Source organism: Antedon mediterranea, chromosome 4, assembly GCF_964355755.1.
Source record: "Antedon mediterranea chromosome 4, ecAntMedi1.1, whole genome shotgun sequence".
In the NCBI taxonomy this organism is placed as follows: Eukaryota; Metazoa; Echinodermata; class Crinoidea; order Comatulida; family Antedonidae; genus Antedon; species Antedon mediterranea.
In genome coordinates, this window is record NC_092673.1 from 1,283,522 (window position 1) to 1,307,786 (window position 24,265).

At 34.7% G+C, this 24,265-nt stretch overlaps 2 protein-coding genes and 1 long non-coding RNA gene across 3 annotated transcripts; all 3 read right to left on the minus strand.

Annotated features, from left to right (window-relative positions):
- Positions 1 to 808: 808 nt before the first annotated feature.
- Positions 809 to 14,736, minus strand: LOC140046117 (uncharacterized). The gene is made up of 26 exons (XM_072090646.1): positions 14,544 to 14,736; positions 13,882 to 14,013; positions 13,591 to 13,728; positions 12,881 to 13,018; positions 12,416 to 12,547; positions 11,671 to 11,796; positions 10,306 to 10,443; positions 9,760 to 9,885; positions 9,222 to 9,350; positions 8,866 to 8,954; positions 8,414 to 8,600; positions 7,888 to 8,076; positions 7,246 to 7,438; positions 6,732 to 6,832; positions 6,265 to 6,427; positions 5,673 to 5,851; positions 5,036 to 5,128; positions 4,662 to 4,762; positions 4,209 to 4,427; positions 3,695 to 3,767; positions 3,405 to 3,490; positions 2,851 to 3,053; positions 1,971 to 2,459; positions 1,492 to 1,594; positions 1,294 to 1,381; positions 809 to 1,001 (listed from the first exon to the last, which is right to left on the minus strand). The coding sequence occupies exons 1-26, from the start codon at positions 14,734 to 14,736 to the stop codon at positions 814 to 816; spliced, it is 3,996 nt and encodes a 1,331-aa protein (XP_071946747.1). The 3' UTR covers positions 809 to 813.
- Positions 14,737 to 15,516: 780 nt separating this feature from the next.
- Positions 15,517 to 17,082, minus strand: LOC140046118 (uncharacterized). Its single transcript, XR_011844735.1, has 3 exons — positions 17,036 to 17,082; positions 16,176 to 16,271; positions 15,517 to 15,560 (listed from the first exon to the last, which is right to left on the minus strand). It is a non-coding gene; the product is annotated as an uncharacterized lncRNA (long non-coding RNA).
- Positions 17,083 to 18,751: 1,669 nt separating this feature from the next.
- Positions 18,752 to 24,103, minus strand: LOC140047501 (high-affinity choline transporter 1-like). The gene is made up of 8 exons (XM_072092543.1): positions 23,917 to 24,103; positions 22,881 to 22,988; positions 21,829 to 21,984; positions 21,422 to 21,570; positions 20,951 to 21,070; positions 20,532 to 20,685; positions 20,020 to 20,225; positions 18,752 to 19,759 (listed from the first exon to the last, which is right to left on the minus strand). Exons 1-8 carry the CDS (start codon positions 24,080 to 24,082, stop codon positions 19,235 to 19,237), a joined length of 1,584 nt encoding a protein of 527 aa, XP_071948644.1. The 5' UTR covers positions 24,083 to 24,103; the 3' UTR covers positions 18,752 to 19,234.
- Between the last annotated feature and the right edge of the window lie 162 nt (positions 24,104 to 24,265).

The window sequence follows — 24,265 nt, forward strand, 5'->3', positions numbered from 1 at the left end:
GTAATTTGTACAGCTGCTTTACAGCAAGCCCAGGATTGTGCTCATAGCCATTATCTACGCCACTGAACTGATGTTATTAAATGAGCTTTTAATAACTCTATTAAAGTAATTTAAGAAAAATTCTTAAGCACGAACATTTATTTCTTATTTTGGTAGGATAGGAGACAGTGCCTTTTTCACTCAAGCTCCTGTGAATTTTGTTCCAGCAAACTCTCAAAGTGTTGGAAAACGGAGTGATGTAAATGGTTCCTCTGCTTCACTTTTGTGTGTGCTTAGAAACATTGTATTAGGCACTATAAGACTACCATTATAATTATTTTATTAACATAAATACAAACAAATGTATACAACAATTGGAATTTTAACAAAAGTCTTGAGTAAAGGAATGTTATTTTATCGGAAAACAGCTGCGATTCACACACACTTCAAAAACACATTGAGAATTAGGGTTACATAACCAGGTCTATTGCATGCTATGTTTCTTTAAGATCTGTCTACACTATCAAACTAGTTTGATAAAAAAGTGTAATGTGTTAAATATGGTAGTGACATGACAAAATACGGTAGTGATATTACATCATCATGTCCATAATATGGGCGCATCACATTTTTTTTGTCGCGTAAAGTTTGATAGTGTAGAGTGTAGACAGAGCTTTAGCGATTAGATGGATGATTTCATTGGTATACTGTCATTGTCATTAATTGAAAGGAAAATTTCATTTTTCATATTATTCCTAAATCATTCCTTAAATTAAACATTTTTATTTTTATTGAAATTTTTAGTTCTTATAAATCCTATTGTTTTCCCATTTGTCAGGACTCTATTTTGCCTTGCTGAAAATCATGCAGAAGTGCAGCCATTGATAGTCTCTGTTCCAAAGAGTTTGCTGGACTGTACAAGAACATCCTATTGCCAAAATTGAAGTCTAACAACTGGGTGTCTGTGATTGGAACAATTGGTGACACACCAACTTCTTCATTAGCAAAGTAGAACAGTTTATCTGAAAATCAAAACAATTATTAAAGTAATCAATACATATTTTATAAACATATAAAAAAACATTTTCATCTTATGATGTTTATAACTTTTATTGATCACAATCGGCGTCTATAGGCATATTACAGGCCTATGCACATTGATCTTCCTGTATCCTTTGTCACGGGTAGCACTCAAGGCCCAACGCCCCACCCCTAAAAAAAATGAACTTTGTTAACGTCCAAACAATCGGCGGTTCCCACACCGAACACATGAGAGAAAATACTCATTCTGCCCAGGTGATAAATGAATCTTACTTATTGAATGTCCATTGACGGTAAAGAATATTGTGCCGGCAGGAAGCTGTAAACCACATCCAATAGTTATATTACCATTACATCCAAACTAGAACATAAAAACAAATAAATTGTAAATATTTCATCACCAAAAACCTAGTACTGAAATACTGTTTCTTGGTAGGGTGAAGAAAATATCTTAAATGAAGGCTGTAATACCTGAATGTTAGTACCATCTGGTAACTGGAGACTACCATCAACACTGTAGATACCAGAAACTTGATCTGTACCTTCAATACTACTGTATCCAACAGCAACCGATCTTAAAAAGAGGAAACAAATTGTAAAAAAAATAGTTTATATATAGATTGGCTATAGTGGGTGAACTCCTGATTGGGAGCACAGAGAAATTTTATAAACTAAATCGCAATAAAATGAATAATTTCTTGGTAAATTTCTAGCAATTTTGCATACGTAGTACTGTGTGATTGCATTGAAGGTGTGACTGGTGTATTAAAGTGGTTGATTCAAATGGCATACTGTTGGTTAATTCTCCATGAAGAATCACTTTTTAACTGCGATTACATTGGAGTCCACCCTCTAGCCAATCAATATATAAACTCTTTGTTAAGAATGTCTGAATCACGTTTAATTTCTCACCACCGCCCATATGGCCCCACTCATCTCCATAGACTTACTTTGGTGAATCTGCTGTCACTACTACTTCATAATATAATGAAGGGCTCTCATCAAGATGTCTGATTGGTTGATTTAAATCAGTGTTATCATCAACTGATTTCATTGGTTGTATTTCAATTCTGGAATCAAAATAAGGCGACGGCGAATCACAAGTGCTATCTGAAATCATCTTAGGTTGCAAGCGTTTCATACCACCATCATTTTTTGGTACCATTCTGTCTCCTCCTCCCCCCATCAAATACATACAATCCTCATTAAAAGTGTGATCTTCCTCATTTGTGATAATTGCCATTTCTTCTCCACCTCCATTTACTCCTTCAATCAAAGTCTCATCTTCAAGGTCAATGTCGATCTCCTCCTCCTCCTCTTCTTGAAATGGAACCCACCATGACACTCCAGGAACGTCATGATAACGAGATGAGAAGGTAACTGGTGTGGAGATAATTTCACGATATGCAACGTAACCAGGTGGCATAAGATTACCATATCTATGCAATAAATCAAAATTACACAACCTTTATTTTATGCTACATAATTGGTGAAGTGAAATTTAACTAGGAGACAGCAGAGTGATGCTAACAGTATATAAATATTATACATAAATCAGAATACTGTGTATACTGTATATATATATAAATCCAAAGGAAAATTACTGAAAAAATGACAATGTTGTGGGTATCAGTGGCTGGATCTCAATGGAGATACAAAAAAAAAGCAAAAACCTATTAAATCAAAATGATAAAGTAAAACAGCCAGTGCAAGTGATATAATATGAATTTTAAACAATTAATTTTTGAGCTGTGAATTACATTAAAGATCACATTAAAGGTAATTCTACAACATCATTAGACAGATGCTAACAACATCTTTTGTGATTACCTGAATGGCTTGTCCCCAAAGTTGAAAGCAATTTGCTGATTTGTTGATAAGGAGCATGCTGGGTAAAAGGATCTTTTCAAATCTATATTCTTAAAAGCCACGCCCATATTGAGACCTCTCAGCCAATAGGAGACATTTCCATGCTTATCAATCAAACAACTAATGACGTCACTTTCTTTCCATTCCTTTCCATAATCATTGTTCTGAAATTATGATAATAATATCATCTTTATTTTTGTAATAAAAGTGGGAGTGGGGCAATCAAGTGGGTGGTGTACCCAAGGGTGATCCCCATAAGGAAAGGGAAGGGCCTTTTTGTGAAGAAAAAAAAACTCTCTGTAAATATCCTGGCTATGGGCTTGAGTTCTAATATTATTATAAAACAGTTACAGTTGTCTCCAACTTTTAATCAGATTTGTCTGTAACTGGTTTAATCTAGTTTCTATAGATTACGGTCGCCTTGTTGATATAATAAACCTTTCATCATTCACCTCATGCCATTATTTGTACCATTGCACTCATAAACATTCATTATTTGTATACTATTGTATTACCATTTGTTCTGTGATTGGCCCACTCCATATCTTACATCTGGCTCCATCAAAAGCATACGATTCAGTGTCATCTCCTACGCCCATCCCTACGAAATATAAATACTTTAACTGAAATGAAAACACTTTTTTTTTGTTGCTTTACAATTTACTGTAAACTCTGGACAAATAATAACAATAATAATATCCTGGATTTATATAGCGCCTAATATTGTGAAACCTCTAAGCGCTGAATATTAGGCACATCACACCTTTTTTGTCAAACTAGTTTGATAGTGTAGACAGAGCCTTACCTTTTTCAGGTTCTAAAGAACATTGTCTGGTTGCCCAACCAATTTGTACTATTCCAGAAGAGTATAGTTCTACCTAAATAAATAAATGTGACTGACTTAAATAAAAGCAAATTGGTTTCATATAATGCAGTACAAAGATTTACATTTAGATCTACTGTAATGATATTTAATAATTATAACAGGGTCCACTAATATATCCTGAAAATGAAAAAAATCAAATTGAATCATTAAATGGCTTGTTTGATTGTTTTATATTGTGATATAGTACAGTAATTATATTTGTGGATTTAGGTCCATTTTAAAATCTAATTTCTTCATAGCATCAATGCTATTCTTTCCCCATGTTTCATCTTTTTTGAGGTTCAGTAGTAGTACATAATTACATAAAGGAGGTCTTTTTCTGTCCTCAAAAATGAATTCAATAAAGTTCAATAATAGGTGGTTTTGTTGTCTCAATATAAAAACCTGAATAAATAAACTTATATACAACAATACAGTATACAGGGTAGCGTACCTCAAAGTACCATCCGATTGGTAAGTGTTTGCCTGCACTTGGTACAGAAATATTTCCAAGTATGCTTTCAAATGTCCAGCTATCATTGCGAACATCCAATGCATTGCCACTACAAATCAACGCTGGTGTTTTAGTTGTCAAGTCTAATCGAACCGTACAGTTATCGCAATGAGTTAGTTCTACTGTTGACAATCGCGACAATGTTGAACAGATAGCAAGCTGTAGAAAAAACAAATTATAGTAGTACTATCTGAAATAATAATATGCAAACAGGGTGATTAAATTAAACTGATTATGTATTTGAATTTAAAAAATATTTCAGTTTAAATTTGAAGATTTCCGAAAAATAAAAGATACAAAAGCTAAGATGCCTGAACAGAAGAAGAGAGTCATTCATATGTTTTCAGCTTTTTGTAGGTGCTAAGAATAAATACTGTACAATTGAAAACATACGCTGATAGATTTCTTCAAATTGTCCCGACTCAGAAGTAACGCCCATATGAGATGTATTGCTCCCGTCTTAATTAACATCATCTGCACAACTTTAAACAATTCTAATAAAAAATTGTATAAATAAACAAAATAGTAATACGATGCTTGTCAGTTTTATTTATTTATCGAGGGTAGTCTAAATAGTCTGAAGACCGGTTTCTATTGGAGTCATGCAAGGTGAAAGACCTTAAATTAATCATAGTTCTGCACTTTGTTAAGCTGTGTCGATTTTCCGCAGGGTGAGCACACAAGTTTGGGTTACTAGCCTCATCATCGGACAACTCAACCGAATGTAGTTTATTTATTTAATTTTGGTTACAAGTATCATGAATTACCTTTATCCTGTACTGCAGCTAAATTAACCAGAAATTGTATGGAATGTAGTGTTAACGAAGTGTAGACATCTGCATGCTCAATTTGAGCAAATCCTAAAAGAAAATGTAAATAAGTTTCATCTTCATCATTATGAGTTCCCACAATCATCACAGAACTAGTCGGCATGGTGGCAGAATTCACAGCTGTTTTTGGGTTAAGTTTTAATTACAATCAACTGCATGATTACTGTGCCTAATCAATCTCAATAAGCTTTGGTTTAAAACTAAAGCTGGTAAATAAATATCCCATTATACATTTAAGTCTTATTCAAAATCCTTTCAGTTCCCTGTGGTATTTATTCTTAAACAGTCTACATTAATAAATGTGAACAGCTTTTAATATTGTATTATCACCTCCCATTACTTTAATGATGAAAAAAACAAAAACAAAAACTGTTCCGGCACGGTTCTGGTCCTGCATGAATCTCCACACGGCTATGTGCCGATTGATATGCGCGTACCTGCATGAAAACAAAACATTAACGTTCGTTTTGACTTGCCAGCGCTGGACCGGAACCATGCCGGAACAGACGTGAAAGACCGTTAATATAATATGTATTTAATTAGCAATAGTGTAACATTTATGATGCTACAGTACCTCCTGGTAACTCTGACATCGTACTGTCGCCATAACCAACATTCTCAACAGTGCTAGCGCCACCAACATTAGCAACCGGTCTGAACGGTGTGCTGGTAGACACGGTTGATAATGCATCTTGGATACTGTCTATACTAATGCTGTCTGCTAGACTATCCTGCCGCGTTTCACAGAAATATCTAATTTATTCAAAGAAAAATGTGTGTATATATAAAAGGCAAACATTTTTTAGGAGAGTTTTTTCTTTTTAATACCATAGATAAGTCCAAATCAGTGAAATGGGCTAGAGGTTAAGGCAGAGGCAACAATATCAGCATGGGTTTGGGGGAGATTCTCTCTAGTTATGGTGGTGGAAGGACAATAAACCGTAGGCCCAGTGTACACAGTTATAACCTTTGTGCACTGAAACCAGTTCATTATTTGAGACAACTAGGGAGAATTACACTGGTGAACTGGTTCACAAAATAGCCACTGTATCAGGGATATTACCATCTTCTGATAACACAGCAAGTGAATTATTTGCTATTGGTAATTATTGGACACATGTGCCTAAAGACATAAAATAAAAATAACAGAGATTTGGAAAACTTACAAACTGCTGGGTACATTAGACTCATGTCCAGACCTGCTGAATGGTCTTGTGGATGCTAGACTCCCTTCCAGCGTAGCTTTAAGCCAGACACTAACAAGTTCATACAGCAAAGATGCAACTGCATTGACAGTATCATGTAAAAGCATTTTCTTACGATATACATCTGAAAATGAAATTGAATTGTACACAAATAAAATGGTCATATTAATATTATAGGAAACAAAGTTAGGTTATTGATTTAACCATTTCAGCCAAAGGTTACTCAGTAGTTGGACAAACATCATGATGGTTCTTTAAGCGATATTCTTTACATCATAACAGATTTTGAATTAAACATTTCCTTACACTATACCCATTTGTATAGGATTTTCCACTGGCCAACATAGTGTAAATAAATGTTTAACCTTAAATACTTTCTTACTTTTAAAAACACAATATTAGATGAAAACATTAATAAAAACAAATACCATTGACAGACAAGACAACTAGAAGCTTCAGGGCACCAAGACAATGAGCTACTAAAACCGGTTCACCTTGGCTTTCATCAACACCCTTTTTTGAACAATACCTACAAAATAAATAAAAAGTAATCTTTGTTTAATACTACTTTTTGTTTACAGATCTCAAGCAAAGTTCACATACTGCAGCGTACATGTGTTATATACAGGTAACTCAAGTTTGATTTATCTAAAGCTCTGTCTACACTATCAAACTTTATGTGACAAAAAATGTGATGTGCCCATATATGGACATGATGATGTCATATCACTAACATATTTGAGCATATCACTACCATATTTGGGCACATCACACTTTTTTTGTCAAACTAGTTTGATAGTGTAGACAGAGCTTTAGGAGGAGTGGACCATCTGTGCATTAGTGTATGCATAGAGATATTATAGTTCACTATAATAATTATCTCTATTGTGTATGAGAACTTTGAAATTGAAACAGTACTTACCAAATTGAAACAGTACTTACCAAATTGGAGAGCTTAAATGAGGAATCAATTGATACTGTAAAAGAACGTCAATGTAATAATCCGGTCTTGCTACAATCTCTACAAGTTCTAGACTGGACGCTCGGCTGATTGGACAGGTCAGCGGTAAGGACAGTAGCAGCTTCAACTCTGGATCCAATACTAATCTTATGACACGATTCTTTACAATGCGTTCTGCCAAATAAAAAACAAATTTGGATGATTAATAAGAATGAAAATTGGTATACTACAAGTTTAAGTGTCATTGCTAATTAGTTTAATGCTTAATGATGCTCTGATATTGTTAAAATAACATAGTATAAAACTGATTCCAAATAACGAGAGGCAAGCCATGTTTTGATCTTTATTTGATCACTGTCTGTAAAATGAAATTAATAGCTTAAATGTATCACTTTGTTTGGTCGCATAAAGGTCATTGAGTGGATCAATGACCAAATGACAAAATAATGACCCAAATTATTTACTGCATAAATGTTAAAATACTCCTGGTGTGGCCTTAATAAAACACAAGGACACTAATTGTATTATAGCTATATTTGACATGGCAATGACAAATGAATCTATTCATCTATTCTATTTAAGGGTGGTTAAAGCTACATAATTCAAACCAGTTGATAGTTTACCATATGGGAACTTTAATTGCAGATCTATCTCTTTGCAACTTTTACTAATATGCCAAACATCAAGTTTCTTGTCATCATCTAAAATGCTTACAATCACACACATATGATCAACAGGAAGGCTCAAAAGATCAGAGGTTAATGTTCCAGTTACTGTGGTGTGCTCACTGAATTTCAAGGTTTCTTTCAAGTCTATAAAACAGTACAACAATAATATAAGGCTTATTTTTCTTTGTTTTGAAGCAAAAATATTATTCATATTTATAATATAAAGACATAAATAAATAAAATCATTCATATTTAATTTAACATCTCTGTTAAATTAAACTTCATTTAATTTACGCCAGTTCATATCAAACTTATAGCAAGATAATAATGATGACTAACTAGTTTGACAAAAAAAGTGTGATGTGCCTTAAAATATGGTAGTGATATACCCAAATATGGTAGTGATATATCATCATGTCCATATATGGGCAAATCACAATTTTTTGTCACATAAAGTTTGATAGTGTAGACAGAGCTTTACCTTTGAGAAGTCTTGGTCCAAATTCTCCTTTAATTATCATAAAAACAAGATTGCCAATAGCATTTGGTCCAGCTTCCTCCAAACAAGGTATCTTAATGGCGGTCATGTCATCAGACATGGTGTCAAGGTTGAAACTTTGATGAATTGATTGACAGCTATGCAATGTATCCCACATCATAACACTGATCTATTAGAAAAAATATCAAATTTTAAACATAATTGAAGAGGTATGTAAACATTTTGTGCTTATGATATTTTGAAATAATTGACTTAAAACAAAGTTACGATCATTTTTTTTTTTTACTTCTGAAGTTGTTTATGACTATAAAAGGTCACAAATAACTGTATTTGAAATCAGTTTCTAAAACTTCCAGACATGGATGTTTGCACTGTAAGTGTATTCAGTTCTGAGAGAGAAAAATGCAAAAGAAACCAATTACAGTATAACATACCCCATGAGAGTTGAGGTTAAAATCTTTGTCAACAACACAGACTTTGGCAATATCAACGCCGCAATGAACTTTAATTGGGAGAGCACCCTCTAAAAAAAGAAAAAAATCAATATATAAAATAAAACCTAAAATAATTGTAACAATAATTAGTGCTTTTTGATTTGATAATGGCTTATTACAAATACATGAACTAAAGCTCTGTCTTCACTATCAAATTGTATGTGATGTGCCCATATATGGACATGATGATGTCATATCACTACCATATTTGGGAATATCACTACCATATTTGTGCACATCACACTTTTTTGTCGAACTAGTTTGATAGTTTAGACAGAGCTTAAAATAAAACATACCTACATATCCCATCATGACAAGAGTTTTGGCGGCCATTGTAGTCACCTGACTGTTGTCATAGTCACCAAGTGCTAACTCCATTAAAGTGTGAAGACCACCAGCTTGCAGAATATACAACTTTACTTTATCTGTGAAAATCAGATAACTACACTTATTGATCCATACTATTTTTTTAATAACTTAACATTTAACATTAAAACTGGACTTTTCACATCTGCAAAAAGTAACAACTTGTATCAAGTTGTAACCAGGTTTGCATAGTGTGAAGACAATTTTGTGGAAAATCTCCCACAGGGGTCCCTTGAGAAAAACACACAGATGAGAGGTCTGTTTTTTTGTTCCGAGATGTCCCAAGTTGTTACTGCATGCGTGCATTTATTGCCCTGGTTTTAAACTGACCAATCATAGTAATCAAATAGTTCGCAATTTCTCCAGAGATTTTTCACGGTTCGCATACGAAACGTGTAATAAATCAGGAGTTCAAAGCTGGTTGCAAGTTGTAACAATCTATGCAGATGTTAAAAATGGTATTACTACCTGAAGTCATGGCAAGGTTAAGCAGCAAGGCAGCAGACCAAAAGACCAGGTCAGGATCATGCATTTCAGAGAACTTTAAAATACCAACTAATGCACCAGCTTTTACTACACGTAAATGAAGACTTTCTGTACATAAAAATTGAAAATGGAAAAAAAAAAATCAATATTAACTGGCTTAATAAGTGTTCACATCTTTGTCTTGTCTGTTTTTAACATCTCCCTACGACCATAAGGCCTACACATGACTGACTTTGTAGTAGAACGAAAGAATTTAAATAGCTGGGTATTAACGAGACGATACCATGCTCTCCAAAAAATGATGTACAGTAGTACTTTTCCAGAAATTCCAGTTTTATAAAATTTTTCACAATGTATAAAAAGAAAACTTTGATGTATTTTTTATGGGAAGAGTTGACTATATAATTAAGATGGAAGATATAGCAGATCTTTAATGTTGATAAAAATACAGTAATGTTTAACAACATGGTTGCTAGCTAAAAGCAAGTTATTGAAATTAATACAAATTATATTTATTGTAGAGCTTACCACACGAACAGAAGAATCCAAGCGTTTCAGCAAGGAGGCGCAGTTGAACAGTGTCGTCCGTCGTCCTTATGATGCTGATAAGTGATTCTATTATTTTATCATTGGTAAAATTAAGAAGGTTTTCCAGAGCTCTTCTACCTAAATTATTACAAATATTACTTTTGATATTTAAAATGATTTGTAAACTAGATCAGCATTGCCAAACAAGTTGGTTTTGCATATTGCATAAATTACACTATATATAGTAAACAATACTAGACACACCCTTGGGCTGGTATAATATGTCTGGGTGGCTGTAAACACTAACGAATGTGTTTAAGGGCCCGTTTCTGCTGCCAACCCAAAATATACCGTATAAATATACCGTATAAATATACCGTATAAATATACCGTATATGAAATTCGTGCACCGTTTCCGCTGCACATACTTCGTGGGTGGGTTGTAAAAAAGTTGGCTTTCATTACCCAAAATGCATTTCGTGAGACGGAAGTATGGATTGACCTAGAGTCTCGTGTAGTGAGGTTACATGACAGCATTGCTTTCTATTTTAAATCTAATGAGCAGAAGTGGCAACGAATTTACACCGCACATACAAGCACAATCTAGAAATGTCACTATAAATAAACTCTGTTATTCAAATTGAGTTTATATTATGCTATATTATCCTATATTGCCGTTTTAATTTCCATTTTCTATTATACAGTATTTTACCATGATTTTACATCACGTTGTTGTCGTGTAAGAACATTCGATTTATTGTAATTAAAATCTCGGTATCTCTTCTGTTGCCATGCAGTCTCCCCCCCCCAACCTTCGCTTCCCCCCACAATTGAATTGCAAAAATAGTGATTTGTTCGGTCCACAGTGACATTTTGATCTGTTGCTTGCTTTTACACGTGTGTTTCAACTTTCAATGCAGCAGAAAAACCAAAACAAACGCGTCGCGCTCTGTTAGTTTTTGACCTCGTGTCACGAGTCGGGCCACATTTACGGTATATTTTGAGTGCAGCAGAAATGGGGTACGAAATATACGGTATATTTTGGAATATACCGTATAATATCCACAAACGATGGGGATATTTATACGGTATATATACCGCATATATATACGGTATATTTTTTATGAGACCCATTTCTGCTGCCAAAAAATATACCGTATATAAAATATACCGTATATATACGGTATATTTTTGGCAGCAGAAACGGGGCCTTAATGTTAGGAAAAAAGTTGGAAACTTTTGACCTCAAGGAAAGAATTTCTGGTTTTCAGGGACAGTCTGCTATTGGGAGAGTCGACTAATTTAATCATTTGTAGAATAGTACAGTAAAATAATGTTAGTTACAATAACTATTCAACACCGTACCGGTCATGGCGATACCATGCACCAAGTCAAGTGACCAATGCATCACTTCCTTTTCACCACTTGCAAGGCATGTTGGGATATGCTCAATCAAACCTGTCTGGTTTATCAATAGCTGTTTGAACTTATCTGTCAAAATCAAAGAATTAAATAAGTTAAATAAATGAAATATGCTTGGGTTTTAACTGTAGTTTCTCATCATCATCATCATCATCATGTTCAAATACATTAAATTTATTGCATGTAGTAATTTGGAAACATTTATATCTTTCAATTAACTTGTTATTAAATCAATTTCCGATTGTAAAGCTCTACACTATCAAACTATTTTCCAAAACCATTTTGCCCAAATATGGTAGTGATATGCCCAAATATGGTAGTGATATGCCCAAATATGGTAGTGGTATGCCCAAATATGGTAGTGATATCATCATTTCCATACATGGGCACATAACATTTTGTTGTCACATAAAGTTTGATAGTGTAGACAGAGCTTTAGACAGCTAGTGAAAAATTAATTTTTAAAACCAAAAAAGGAACTCTGCTTTAAAATACTTGGTTACCCAGATTTTCAGTTTTAATATATAGATTCAAAATAAGATTCAAGATAACTTTATTGTCAAGATAACATAATTTGAAATTTGTCTTCATGAAAGAGCCTAAAGTTAAAAAAGTTATATTTAAATTTCCAGTATGTAATGTAATAGGAAAGAATTGGGAACTTGATTTAGGAGAATTGTATATTTACCATTATGAGCAGACAAGAAGCAGATAACCCTTAGAACAAGAAGCTGTACTGATGCCTCTCCACCTGTCTGGAGAGCTTTCTGTAAACTGTTTATCAAAAATGGTGTCTCACATATTTCATCATGCATGAAATCTGAAATAAAAGAGAAAAAGGATTTAGTTTAAGCATACAAATACAGTATAAACACTATAAAGGGAACACTTTTGGGACCACTTAATAGCAGTATCGTCTGAATAGGGTTGCTGTAGTGTTAAAACATATATTACCCCACAATTGTTTCACACTAAAACGTTCCGTTAAAGCGTCCCCTTAAAAGGGCGTTCTACTGTAACTACAGATACAAATATCAAATTCATTGTTAAAACAAAAAAATATACCAACTATAAAATGATCTTCAGTTTATGGATGCATAAGTACGGTAACAGATTAATGTTTATTTAAGAATGTGAAAAAAATGTTGATTACCAGCAATAGAGAATTCATGAATAAGAGCTGCAGCCCAATAAACAAGCTCTGTGTCACCTGACTTCAGACATGTGACTGTCAGCATCAACATACCACTATCAGCTATTTTTTGTAAACCCTTTTTGCTCTTTTCTTTCTCTGTAATGAAAAAGACAAATAATCAAATGAAGATTTGGCAATAAACGTGAGAGCATAACATTGAGCCTCACTTAGAATTTACTCTTGTTATACTATTAGGGACTTTTAGATTTGAGTAATAAAAGTGAAGTTCAGGTCCACATAGGTCGTAGTGGATTATTACTCGTCGACAGATATATGAACATTTAGATTATGTGGACATTTACGCTGACGTGCCAGTGAACGTATGATATAATGACCTTGGGATCATCTTGTAATCTCTAGTAGCATGCTCGTCTGTGCAGCTATTCCACAGATTCTGGTCCGACGGAAGTGTACGGCTTAGGCCAGGCTAAGTGTGTAGCTTAGTAGGCATAGCCTAGATCTTTAATTTTCTGAACAAAGGCTGGCTTCCTAGTGATAAGACCCATGTCATAACCTGTATTATCATAAGCTTTATTTAAAATAACCAATACAAATTAATAATTTAGTGTGCAAATATAATTTCAATGCAGTAGTGAAAATGAAATTAATTTGTAAGCATAACGATACAAGAATAATGAAGAAAAAAGAAAAGAATGCTTCTAACAAACCTTGTTGTAGGTTATTGATAAAAATCACAAGAATTTGAAGGCATAATCTCTGAATAATATTATCACCATAGTTACACTGCATCATTGATGCTACAACCTCCAACCCATTTTTTCCAATGATTTCCTCAACCAATGTTTCTGGAAAAAAATTGTTAAAATACTTAGAAACATTGTATAACCCTATATAACACTACCATTATTATTATACATTGTGGCTTATCTCCGTTTGTTGTCGTTTTACAGAAATATTTTTAAAAACATAAAACTTTGAAAGAATTTGATATTTCTTACCATGTAAACTTAACTGATGAATAACAAATATAGAAAAGCGAATAACCTCCTTACATCTTGTATTCTGAAGAAGTTTTAGAAGAACTTCAATAAACAGTGGACATTCCTCAACTAATACATCTTTCTTGAAATCTAGTAAAACATCAAATTATTGTTGTTAGATTATTGGATAATTTGGCCAAGTCCTTACGATGGTTAATATACATTTATGATTCTCAAATGGAAATTGAGCCATGTGGGACTACATCAGAATGGGAAATGTGGCTACCATTCACATTGAGACCAAAATTACTTCTTTAATATATATGTAAATTAGGGCTTGTTTATACAACACGCTAATTCAACATGGTTCTTGGTTGGGGTGTAGAATAAACGGAACAGAAAGAGATTACGTGTAATTAAAAAACTACCTGGAAAGGATACTTAAAAAGGCTTCTCAAGGACCGGTAAAATTTGGCCGGGTGGTGAGCTGAAGTAGCCTTTTTAAGTTGCCCTCTGTATGTAATAAAGATGACCTAATTAATTTTCATGTATGAACGGCTATGTTTAGGGGATTACAACTTTGAAAGTGTCAAAACCATGCCTTCTTAAATATCAGACTGATTTCTTAACCTTGCTCTATCATGCCTGTCTTTTCTTTCCAAAGTCAGAACTTGTTTTACCTGAATTACACGCGAAATCAAAGATGGCTGCTAGTGTCATACGTTGAATTCGCTCACACGTCGCTTGATGGTCTGCCTGCCATTTGTTAATGTTGGAGCGTGGTTGTAAAGACCGAAGCAAACAATAGCCAAGTGTTTGTACAACCTGACGGTCTAAATTAAGATATCTACAGTCAACTAGAGAAAAAAACATATTTAATATGAGAATCATTATAAGAAGTTTTTTTAAATTTATTTATTCAGGTTTATATAGTAAAAAACATGCAGCACGAAGGCTGAAATTGTTGATTTACAAATATATATATATGGAAACACAAATATTTGGATGTAACTGTAATGGCCCCGTGTTCTCAGTTAAATGTTTCAATCAAACCACAGCTAATGTATCAGTGATGTTGTAGCGTAGTACCCTGTGTCAAAGGAAGCTTGACTAATGTAGCAAGATACTACAAAAAATAAGTACTGTAATCATATAGCCTAGTGAGCTTTTGCATCAAGACAAAATACGAAATGAGACGGTAAATTAGAGTATGAAGTGATTTCCATTCTATTGTTAAATGTATTTGCTTTCAAGACAAAAACTTACGATGGTAAGCCTTTTCCTAGGCCTAGCTAACAGACAGGCGGGCATGTTTAAGAACGTTCTGTGGCTTTAGGTCAGAGTGAATGTCAGTCGCAACAATCAACAGAACGAAGCATACTGGGCTTACACTGTACGCATGCGCAGCATTTTAATCGTTTTAAAATTACTGTCACATTTTGTTTCCGTCGCGATGAGGAAGCTCATATTTCTATGTCATAATTCAGCTGTGGTTTAAAAAAATAGTGGTGGTATCTAGCAGTAACAAATAGTTTTTTGAGGCTCTTACAAAATGTTTTCTTCTTTGATATAACACAATAAAGTAATTATACAGCACTTACTACTTTTAAGAATAACACAAAGAACAGTGCATCCTTTGTGAGCACGCTCACTGTCTGAACTGTAGCATTCTTTGAGTACATAGCAAAACTGTGACTCTAAATAAAGAAAAGTAAATTAATGTAACTCAGACAGCATTACGACAAGGTCCTGACGAGACGAGTCGTCTTGATATGGCGTCAGGCGTAATATTTAGGTCGTTGAGAAAACTGTAAAAAAAAAAATTTAGAGACTAAGGAACATGAGTGGCATAACATTGTCTGCCACCAGTGTGCGAAATTTGGAAATGTATCAAAAAAGTTTATCTTGTTTGTGGTTAATATGGTAATACACACCAAGGATAGCCCACCAAGTCTGTAGACTTATTTCTGGTTAGGTTCCTCTGGTGGTAAATTCAGCAGTGCACTAGGAGACAGTCCCTACCCCTTACTCATTTTCGAAGAGTGTACTGCATTCTTTAAGTTGCACTATATATGGGACCAACAGGATTCGATTTAGTGGACCAGAGGAAACGTATGGTATTTCACAGTTCAGCGCACAACAAGGCGGCTACCACCACCGCTTTAGCCAACTGTATATTATCATGGAGGATATATTTGTATAATTTACACTTTATACAGTACTTGTAGGGCTTGGTTATAATCTATAGGACTTGGTATTTAGGAGGACCCTGCATAAGATGAGGCAAGTTCTAAACCCTCCTGGACCCTTACTTTGAGTTATTCTATCCAGAAGCAGTTGCTCAGCACTTCTTCTTAGACTTGCATTCGGAGATCTTGTGAGCACCGAAAGATCATCAATACTGATCTCTGGAACAACAAACAAATAAAACGTTAGACGCGTGATTTAATGATTTGTACAATTTGTTGGTGTTCAAGAATCTTACCTAGGCCTATGTTCTGTGTTATTTTGTGTTCACCTCTCAGGTATTGAATTGTACATTTTGCAAGACAATACTTGAGCAAATTCAAATTACAAAGACAATTTTTAGAATTCTCACAGGCACATATATAAAAATATACTAGAAAAATATATAAATAATAAATATCTTAAAATGTTTGTCTAGAGATACAGTACTGTATCCATACTTCTAAAAACTAAAAGGTACAGCAGTAATTATCCATACTCACTGCACAATATGAATAAGGCGTATACTATAATGATACAAGGATAATAATAATATGGTATAGGCCTATAATTATCTGAATCTGAATGTTTGACACCACTATAAAAAAATAATGGAACAGTCCTGCTTTCAATACACGCCAAAAACTCAGGTTGATTCTAATAATAAAATATTAAATTAACGCTCTGTCTGCTAATCCAATTCATTTTACTAATAAGTAGGCCTTACGTTACCTAGTAGTAGTAGACCGCCTACTCTGGGGCCAAGCCTACTACCTAGGGCCTGCCTACTTACTAGGCTAGCAAGACTTATCTAGTCTGGGTGGCCTAGGCCCTAGTAGGCTAGTCCTAGGAGGCGTACTACTAGCCTACTGTACTATGATTAGGCATACCTATGTACTGTTTGTATCATTCGACATTATGTAGCCTAGGCCTAGCCTAAACTGACCATTTTCGATGCGATCTTCAATTTTGCGAGACTTTTTTAACCTGTTGAGAACATAGCGTATATTATACAATATAAATGATGCACTTCCAGCAACTATCAAGGTACTACCTATAACAAAAAACACATTGTTCTTCGGTATATGAATCATGGTGTTGTGGGTGGGGGACCACCATGTTTTTGTGATTTGTTGTTGAAATGTTTTGTAAAGTATGGCGCGCCAAGCTGTCATTTATTCGGAAATAAAGATATCTTAGTTTAAAATTTGGTGTGCCATATGAATAAAAAAAAATGAATCATCTTTATTTGGGTCATGTACATTGACCAGCGTAAAATTCTTCTTCTATAATAAAAAAAAATCTACCATGTTCATTACGGCTCCCTGCACTATTTGTTTTAACATGATTTAAAATAGATTTTAGACCCCCACTCTTCCACCAGTAATGTTCACAGCTTACGTCAATGTGGCGTTTCTTGTGAAGAAAAATGATATTATGATCATTTTTCCATCCATTAAAAGTCTCCTATTTTGTTTGATTGTCTTAATCCCCGTACGTTTAAGGAACATACAGTATGAATATTGGTAGGCCTATTATCATTAAGGTTGGTAATGCTTCTCGATTTTAAATTGCAGAATGAACATTCGTTTATAATAACATTATGTAAATATTATTTTAAACGTTATTTTGAACGTTCTTATAACGTTAAGTAAATGTTATAAATAACGTTATGTAAATAACATATTTTGAATTATTCTAAACGTTCTTATAACGTTAGTTAGATGTTATCAATAGCGTTATGTAAATTATTTTATCGTTATTTTGAACGTTCATAAAACGTTAGGTAAATGTTATCAATAGGCCTAATAATAAGGCTTTGTAAATAACAATGTTATTCAGAACGTTCTTATAACGTTCAAATGATATTATGAAAAAACATTCTCTGAATGAACATTGTTTGAATGTTATACGAACGTTCATAGTGAACCTACTAGACGCTGTAACCAAAATTAACGTTAGCTGAACGTTACGTGTTTGCTGGGAAGTATACCGTAGTTAATGTTTTAAATCATGATCATGTGTAGTTTTACGACTACGACTCATTTTACAGCCTATGACGGCAAAATGCACATTTATCACTGATTTTAGGCTCTGAAAACAATTATATCGAAAAACTTGGTTGTCTGACGCGATAAATGCACACACTACTACAATGTCCATGTATGACCACCACCGCGACGCGATCATCCTACACTGTCGCGCGGCTTATTGTCAACTCGTGCCGCCGCCTTGCGCGTCTATCGTTTTTTATGCGCTGCATCTCTCAATTGAGAACCTTTAGATATTTATATCACGTCCTTATTATGATGAAATGCATGTTTGCCTTGTATTTGGAAACCAAGCTTTGCGTAGCAGTCTAGTAAATGAATATGTTTGCGTTTTATACAGTATAACAGTTGTAATCCATGATGAAGCCAACTAAAGCTTGGTTCCAACTACGCAACGTGACGCAAGCCGCAAAGCAAGCAAATTGACCAAGTACAAGCAACAGTTCGAATAATCCATCGCTTTGATTGGTCAATTTGCGGCTGCTTACGTCCTTGCATTCTAGTGGGAACGACACAAAGCCAATATTATGTTATACAAAAGAAAAATAAACAATATTTATCATAAAGTAAGTTTATTGAAGGAGTAGGTTAATGATTCATGGCTCATTATAAGCTTGGTTCCAATTATTTGCGCGCAACGTAATGGCATATACGCGCAACGAAAGTGAGCTGACCAATCACGGGGACCAATCACAATCAACCAGTATAGTGATTGGTTAAATGGGGTTACGTTGTGTTGCGGTCGCGTCTTAGCCTAGTAACCAAATGATAATGTAAGCCTATCGACCTATTTTCTTTCCAAACTCAACAGTTGTCTTTATAACACTTAAAAATTAGATATACGTTTTATTGAATCTATTGTGTACACTTAATTAACAAACAGACGGTACATGACGGAGTCTAGCGTTAATACAAATAATGAATAATTATTAAATTTGTGACTTAATGAGTTTCTCTCTATACTTGCAAATTCGATAATGAATAAATCTTTATCAGTGCTTTATTGTTGAGTAGTCATTCATTGTGATTTAGGCCTACTTAGCTATAACCCAACATCAACATATACACCTTATCAGTTTATTGTGTTTAATAAATCATTCATTATTAGTTAGCATAGATAACCCCACATCAACAGTAAGACCATTTTGCGTTTTGAAAGCGTTTTTCCTCTCATCTTCTTCAGATGGAATGTTTGTCACACATTTTAACAGATCCCATTTCTTATCTAAAATATTATTAGTAAATAAATAATGAAATAGAGCCGATACGACACACAGCGTTGTTAGTGAAACGAGCATCGCAAATGTCCGGAACGGAAATAATTGCTCGCCATTTTCATAAAACGGGTATTCTATAAAAGGTTTAAGGCCCAAAAGCGGTTCACCGCCCCCAAGTCGCAGTATCAGCCCGAGAAAATAACCAACAAGCACACCGTACGTATTCGAGAAACTGACATACACTACGCAGACGAGTTGAGGGAAAAGTACGACGTATACGAAATCGGAACACAGATAGAAGAGTCCATAAATTGAATCAATTGTTATTGCTAAAGTACTGGCGATAGTTCCTGAAACCAGAATTGAGCATCTCATAACCCATATGATTTCTCTTTCACTTGCCTTGAAATAGAAAAAAAAATACAATAAGTAAAATTTATTAACAAAAAACAACTTGGTTCCCTTATTCGCAACTCTCGGACGTGTAGACGCAACGTGAGCGAATTGACCAATGACAAGTGACAGTTCGAATAATCCATGGCTTGTGATTGGTCAACTCACTTACGTTGCTTTATGTCCTTTTGCTGCTTCTATAGTCGAAACCAAATATAGTTTGTGTAAATAATGTGTTCTACAATTTAAAAGAATACAAATATAATTACATTTGGTCTTATTATACGTTTGTATACATTTCTAGCGAACATCGAACTTGTTGAAAGTAGTGACGAATCGGCTGATGACATCACAGCGGCGCAGACAGCTCCAAGACCGATGATGGAGACAACTTGAGGAGTCAGGTATTGTAGCACTAGAGGAAGTACAATGTTGCTGTCTGTGATTTCTTGGCCATACGCGGTCTCATTCCAATCTATACAGCAAACAAGATTTTAAGATAATTAAGTAAATATTTCCTTAAAAGGTTTTCCATAAGCTTGGTTCCCACTAGCGACGCAACATAAAGGACGTATTGAAGCAAAGTTCTTTATTGCGTAATAACAAGTGGCAACCGACGACGCAACAGTGCTGCAAACATCGCAGATTTTAATTGATGCAGGTGGGGACAAATAGAATTATTGGAAGGGCATTTTCTAGGTTGCGTACGTTGCGTAGTGGGAACCACGCTTTATGGTACTAGTTTTAGTTATATCACGGTTTTATCCATAAATGTACTTACTAGTACTAGCTCCAATGGCGCCCATGAGAAACGATGGAATTGTCATAATCATGCATCCCGCGGCACCAGCAAACGACAAAATTCGTGCATAACGAGGGGTTTTGGCAGACAAAACACGTTGAAAATACGCCTGCCATGGTACTCCACCTAGACTCTGAAAATTAAAGCAATTGAGAAAAATAATGAACAATCCTCCAGTGGCAAAACTAGGCCTATAGGAATGTTATTAGCAATGATATTAATCGATTATGAAAATGAATCTTTAAACAATGACTATAACAACAGGCGGTGGTGTGGTTTGATTTTATCTGATCCAATCAACCAAGAAGTATAACATGGCCAAAACAACTAAAATTTCATATGCATATATGCTGAAAACATCTGTTAACTATAGTTTACAAAGAAGTTATCCGACGTACCAACAGCAAAACACCCTCGATCCAGACACCAGTATATTTGTTCTCCCAGGTGCCAAACCAATTCGTCTCTGTGATACTCGTAACATGCTCGTTTGTCATAGCAAATGGAATCGCCAACCACTAAAAATACACAAACAAAATAATTCAGACAATTGTAAAGTTATCAAAGTAAGTTAAACTGGAGCAAGATACAGATGCAGATTAAGCCTAAAGCTTTGTTCCAACTAGGACGCAACGGAAGGATTTAAACGCAAAGCAAGCGTGTTGATGACCAATGGCAAGTGACAGTTCGAATAATCCATAGCTTGTGATTGGTCAACTCACTTACGTTGCGTTACGTCCTTGTGCTGCGTCTCTAGTGGGAACCAAGCATGGACTGGAGGACGACAGCTATTATTTATATAAGCTCAGCGTTGTCTTCCATTTTTACAAATAAATATGACATTTAAAATAACATTTCAATTCACGTACCAATCCGAAAAATATACAACTTAACTGGAGGACATCAGTATAGGCCACTGAATAAAGTCCTCCAAAGAGAGTGTAAGACATGGCAATACACGTTGATACGATTATAGCAAGCGTTTTGTCGATACCAAGTATTACACTGAATGTTGAACCTGCAAAATATACGTCATATATATTGAAAGAAAGAACATGTATTCATTAACCATACTTAAGTGAGATATTTCCCTTAAATACTAGGTATTAAACTTAAGTAAATATTTAAGGATTTCCCAATTAAGTCTTGTTCAGAAAGTGAACGACTACTAGCGGAATTGTAGTCCTAAGATACATTTCACACTTTTAAAATTTTCAGGAATTATAAAATAAAAGATTACGATATTTACTGTATAAAAGTCAATGTTGGAACTCACCAAGTGCTGCTAGAATGGCGCTTGACCAAAATATTTCTCCAGAATAAGCTGCCAAAAACATGAGTACACCTACTCGGTCGCCATACTTAATCTGGTATGGATCTAACATGGTTACGTAACGTTGCTTTCTTAGATGGGTAGCAAAGAACAGTCCATCTTAAAAGACAAGAAATAATAATTATTATCTACAGCTATAATTATTACACCATGCCTATATTTGACTAGTCTAAGTTCTAAAATGTGTTTTGACATATACTTCATATATGTATAATTACGGAAGCCCGTTCGGGCCACAAGTTAACTATTATTTTAAAAGCTGTTATGTGGCGGCCGCCACTTAATTATCTGGCGGCCGCCACTTAATTATCTGGCGGCCGCCACTTAATTATCTGGCGGCCGCCACTTAATTATCTGGCGGCCGCCACTTAATTATCTGGCGGCAGCCACTTAATTATCTGGCGGCAGCCACTTAATTATCTGGCGGCCGCCACTTAATAATTAGTACATGTCCCGTCACGTGACATGTACGTGCATTGGATCAGAGGCGATGTTGCATATGGAGCGCCATCGCCGCCTCCGGCAGCAAACCTTAATTCTATTCGGCTCTTTTACCATATTACGTTCGGCTCTTTTAGCATTCGGCGTATTTCTATTCGGCCCATTTACCATTACGTTCGGCTCTTTCAGTATTCGGCGCATTTCTATTTGGCCCATTTACCATTACGTTCGGCTCTTTCAGCATTCGGCTCTTTTTTATTCGGCCCATTTACCCTTACGTTCGGCTCTTCACGTGACGGGACATGTATCTGGCGGCCGTCAGATAATTAAGTGGCGGCCGCCAGATAACAGCTTTTAAAATATAGTTAACTTGTGGCCCGAATGGGCTTCCGTATAATACTTGAGATCAAACAAAAATCAAAACGTTAACACTAACATAAAAAGAGAATATACTACAGACTTGGGGAAAGTCAAAACTTAGGCCCACTTTATTGCACAGTGAGATGTTTTATACGTAAAATTAGATGTTGAATTAAAAGAAGTAAAGCACGTACTTATAAACAAGCTGAGAGAGTAAGCCCATGGGGCCTGTGCCCAAATTAAGCCAGTATCATAAATCGACTGAGCTGTACCGTTGATATACCCGCCACCAACCCATGTTGCTGTAATAGTAATAAAAATATACATATTTATTTACGAATGAAGCAGTTCAGATTAGCATCAAATTAGGTCATTTTCTCTTAATTAAACGCAGTTTATTAAGAGAAAATTAAATCTTACGTTTGTGGCCGATAGCATAAGGCAATCTAACAACTCTCTTCGCCGCCATAGTTAAGACTATAGTATTATAAGAATAGATAAAGATGTATGTCCCCCAAAAGCATGAAAAATTAGATTAATAAAATCAGATTTTGAATAGGCCATTGCAGTTTATTCGCTTTAATTCTGTAGAAAAAAAATCAACAAACATAATTATTTCATTTATATAAAGACAAAAGAAACGGTTAATTTTAACCAAAAACCTTTGTCTGACAGGCCACAAGTTTATTTAAATCTTAAATCTTGGACCAATCAGGGAAGAGCGAGATTGGACCAATCAGGGAAGAGCGAGCTTGGACCAATCAGGGAAGAGCGAGCTTGGACCAATCAGGGAAGAGCGAGCAAACACTGACCTTCCTTAAAAGTTAGAAGAAGCAAAGGCCGCATGCATGAAAGCCACCCAAAAATTAAATACTAGTAATATATACTTTTGTAGACAGTGATATTGAAATGTTTACCTTGCCATAAATAAACATACATTTTCTTTCAACTTACCAAAATTGGTGATAAATGTATAAAATGGCAAGTATAAATTATTAGCCTAATTAAATTAAAGCATGAAAATATATTCAATTGATTTCAATAAAATAAAAAGAAAACCGTACATACAGTTCTCTTCAAACATCATATAAACACATATTAGTTTCTAATTAGGTATTTTTTTAAAATTATATTTTCAAGGGGACAATATATCTTAAAGTTGATCAATTAGTATAATGCAATTTAATAACGACTCAGATTTATAAATTATGATATAATAATAATTATGACCTGTCATAGTAAAAACACCGAGAAACATCCCAATGTTTCGTCCAGCCAGCATGACATCTTCCATAGATGATTTTCCTTTATTCTTTCTGGAAGCATAAATTCCAATTGCTAAGATGATGACGTAAAAGATGACGACACCGATAAGACCTCCCCAGTTCACCGCCATGTTTGTTGCAAAAATCGTTCAAATCTTGACAAAATACAAACAAAAACAGTATGAGTTTTATTTTAGAAAATAAACAATTTGAAATGATAACAACAACAAGGGCCACACGCATCTATAATCAAGGCTATTATGTTTGTCTCGTTGTATGCCCCATTATAATTATAAAGGACACCTGCAGACGAA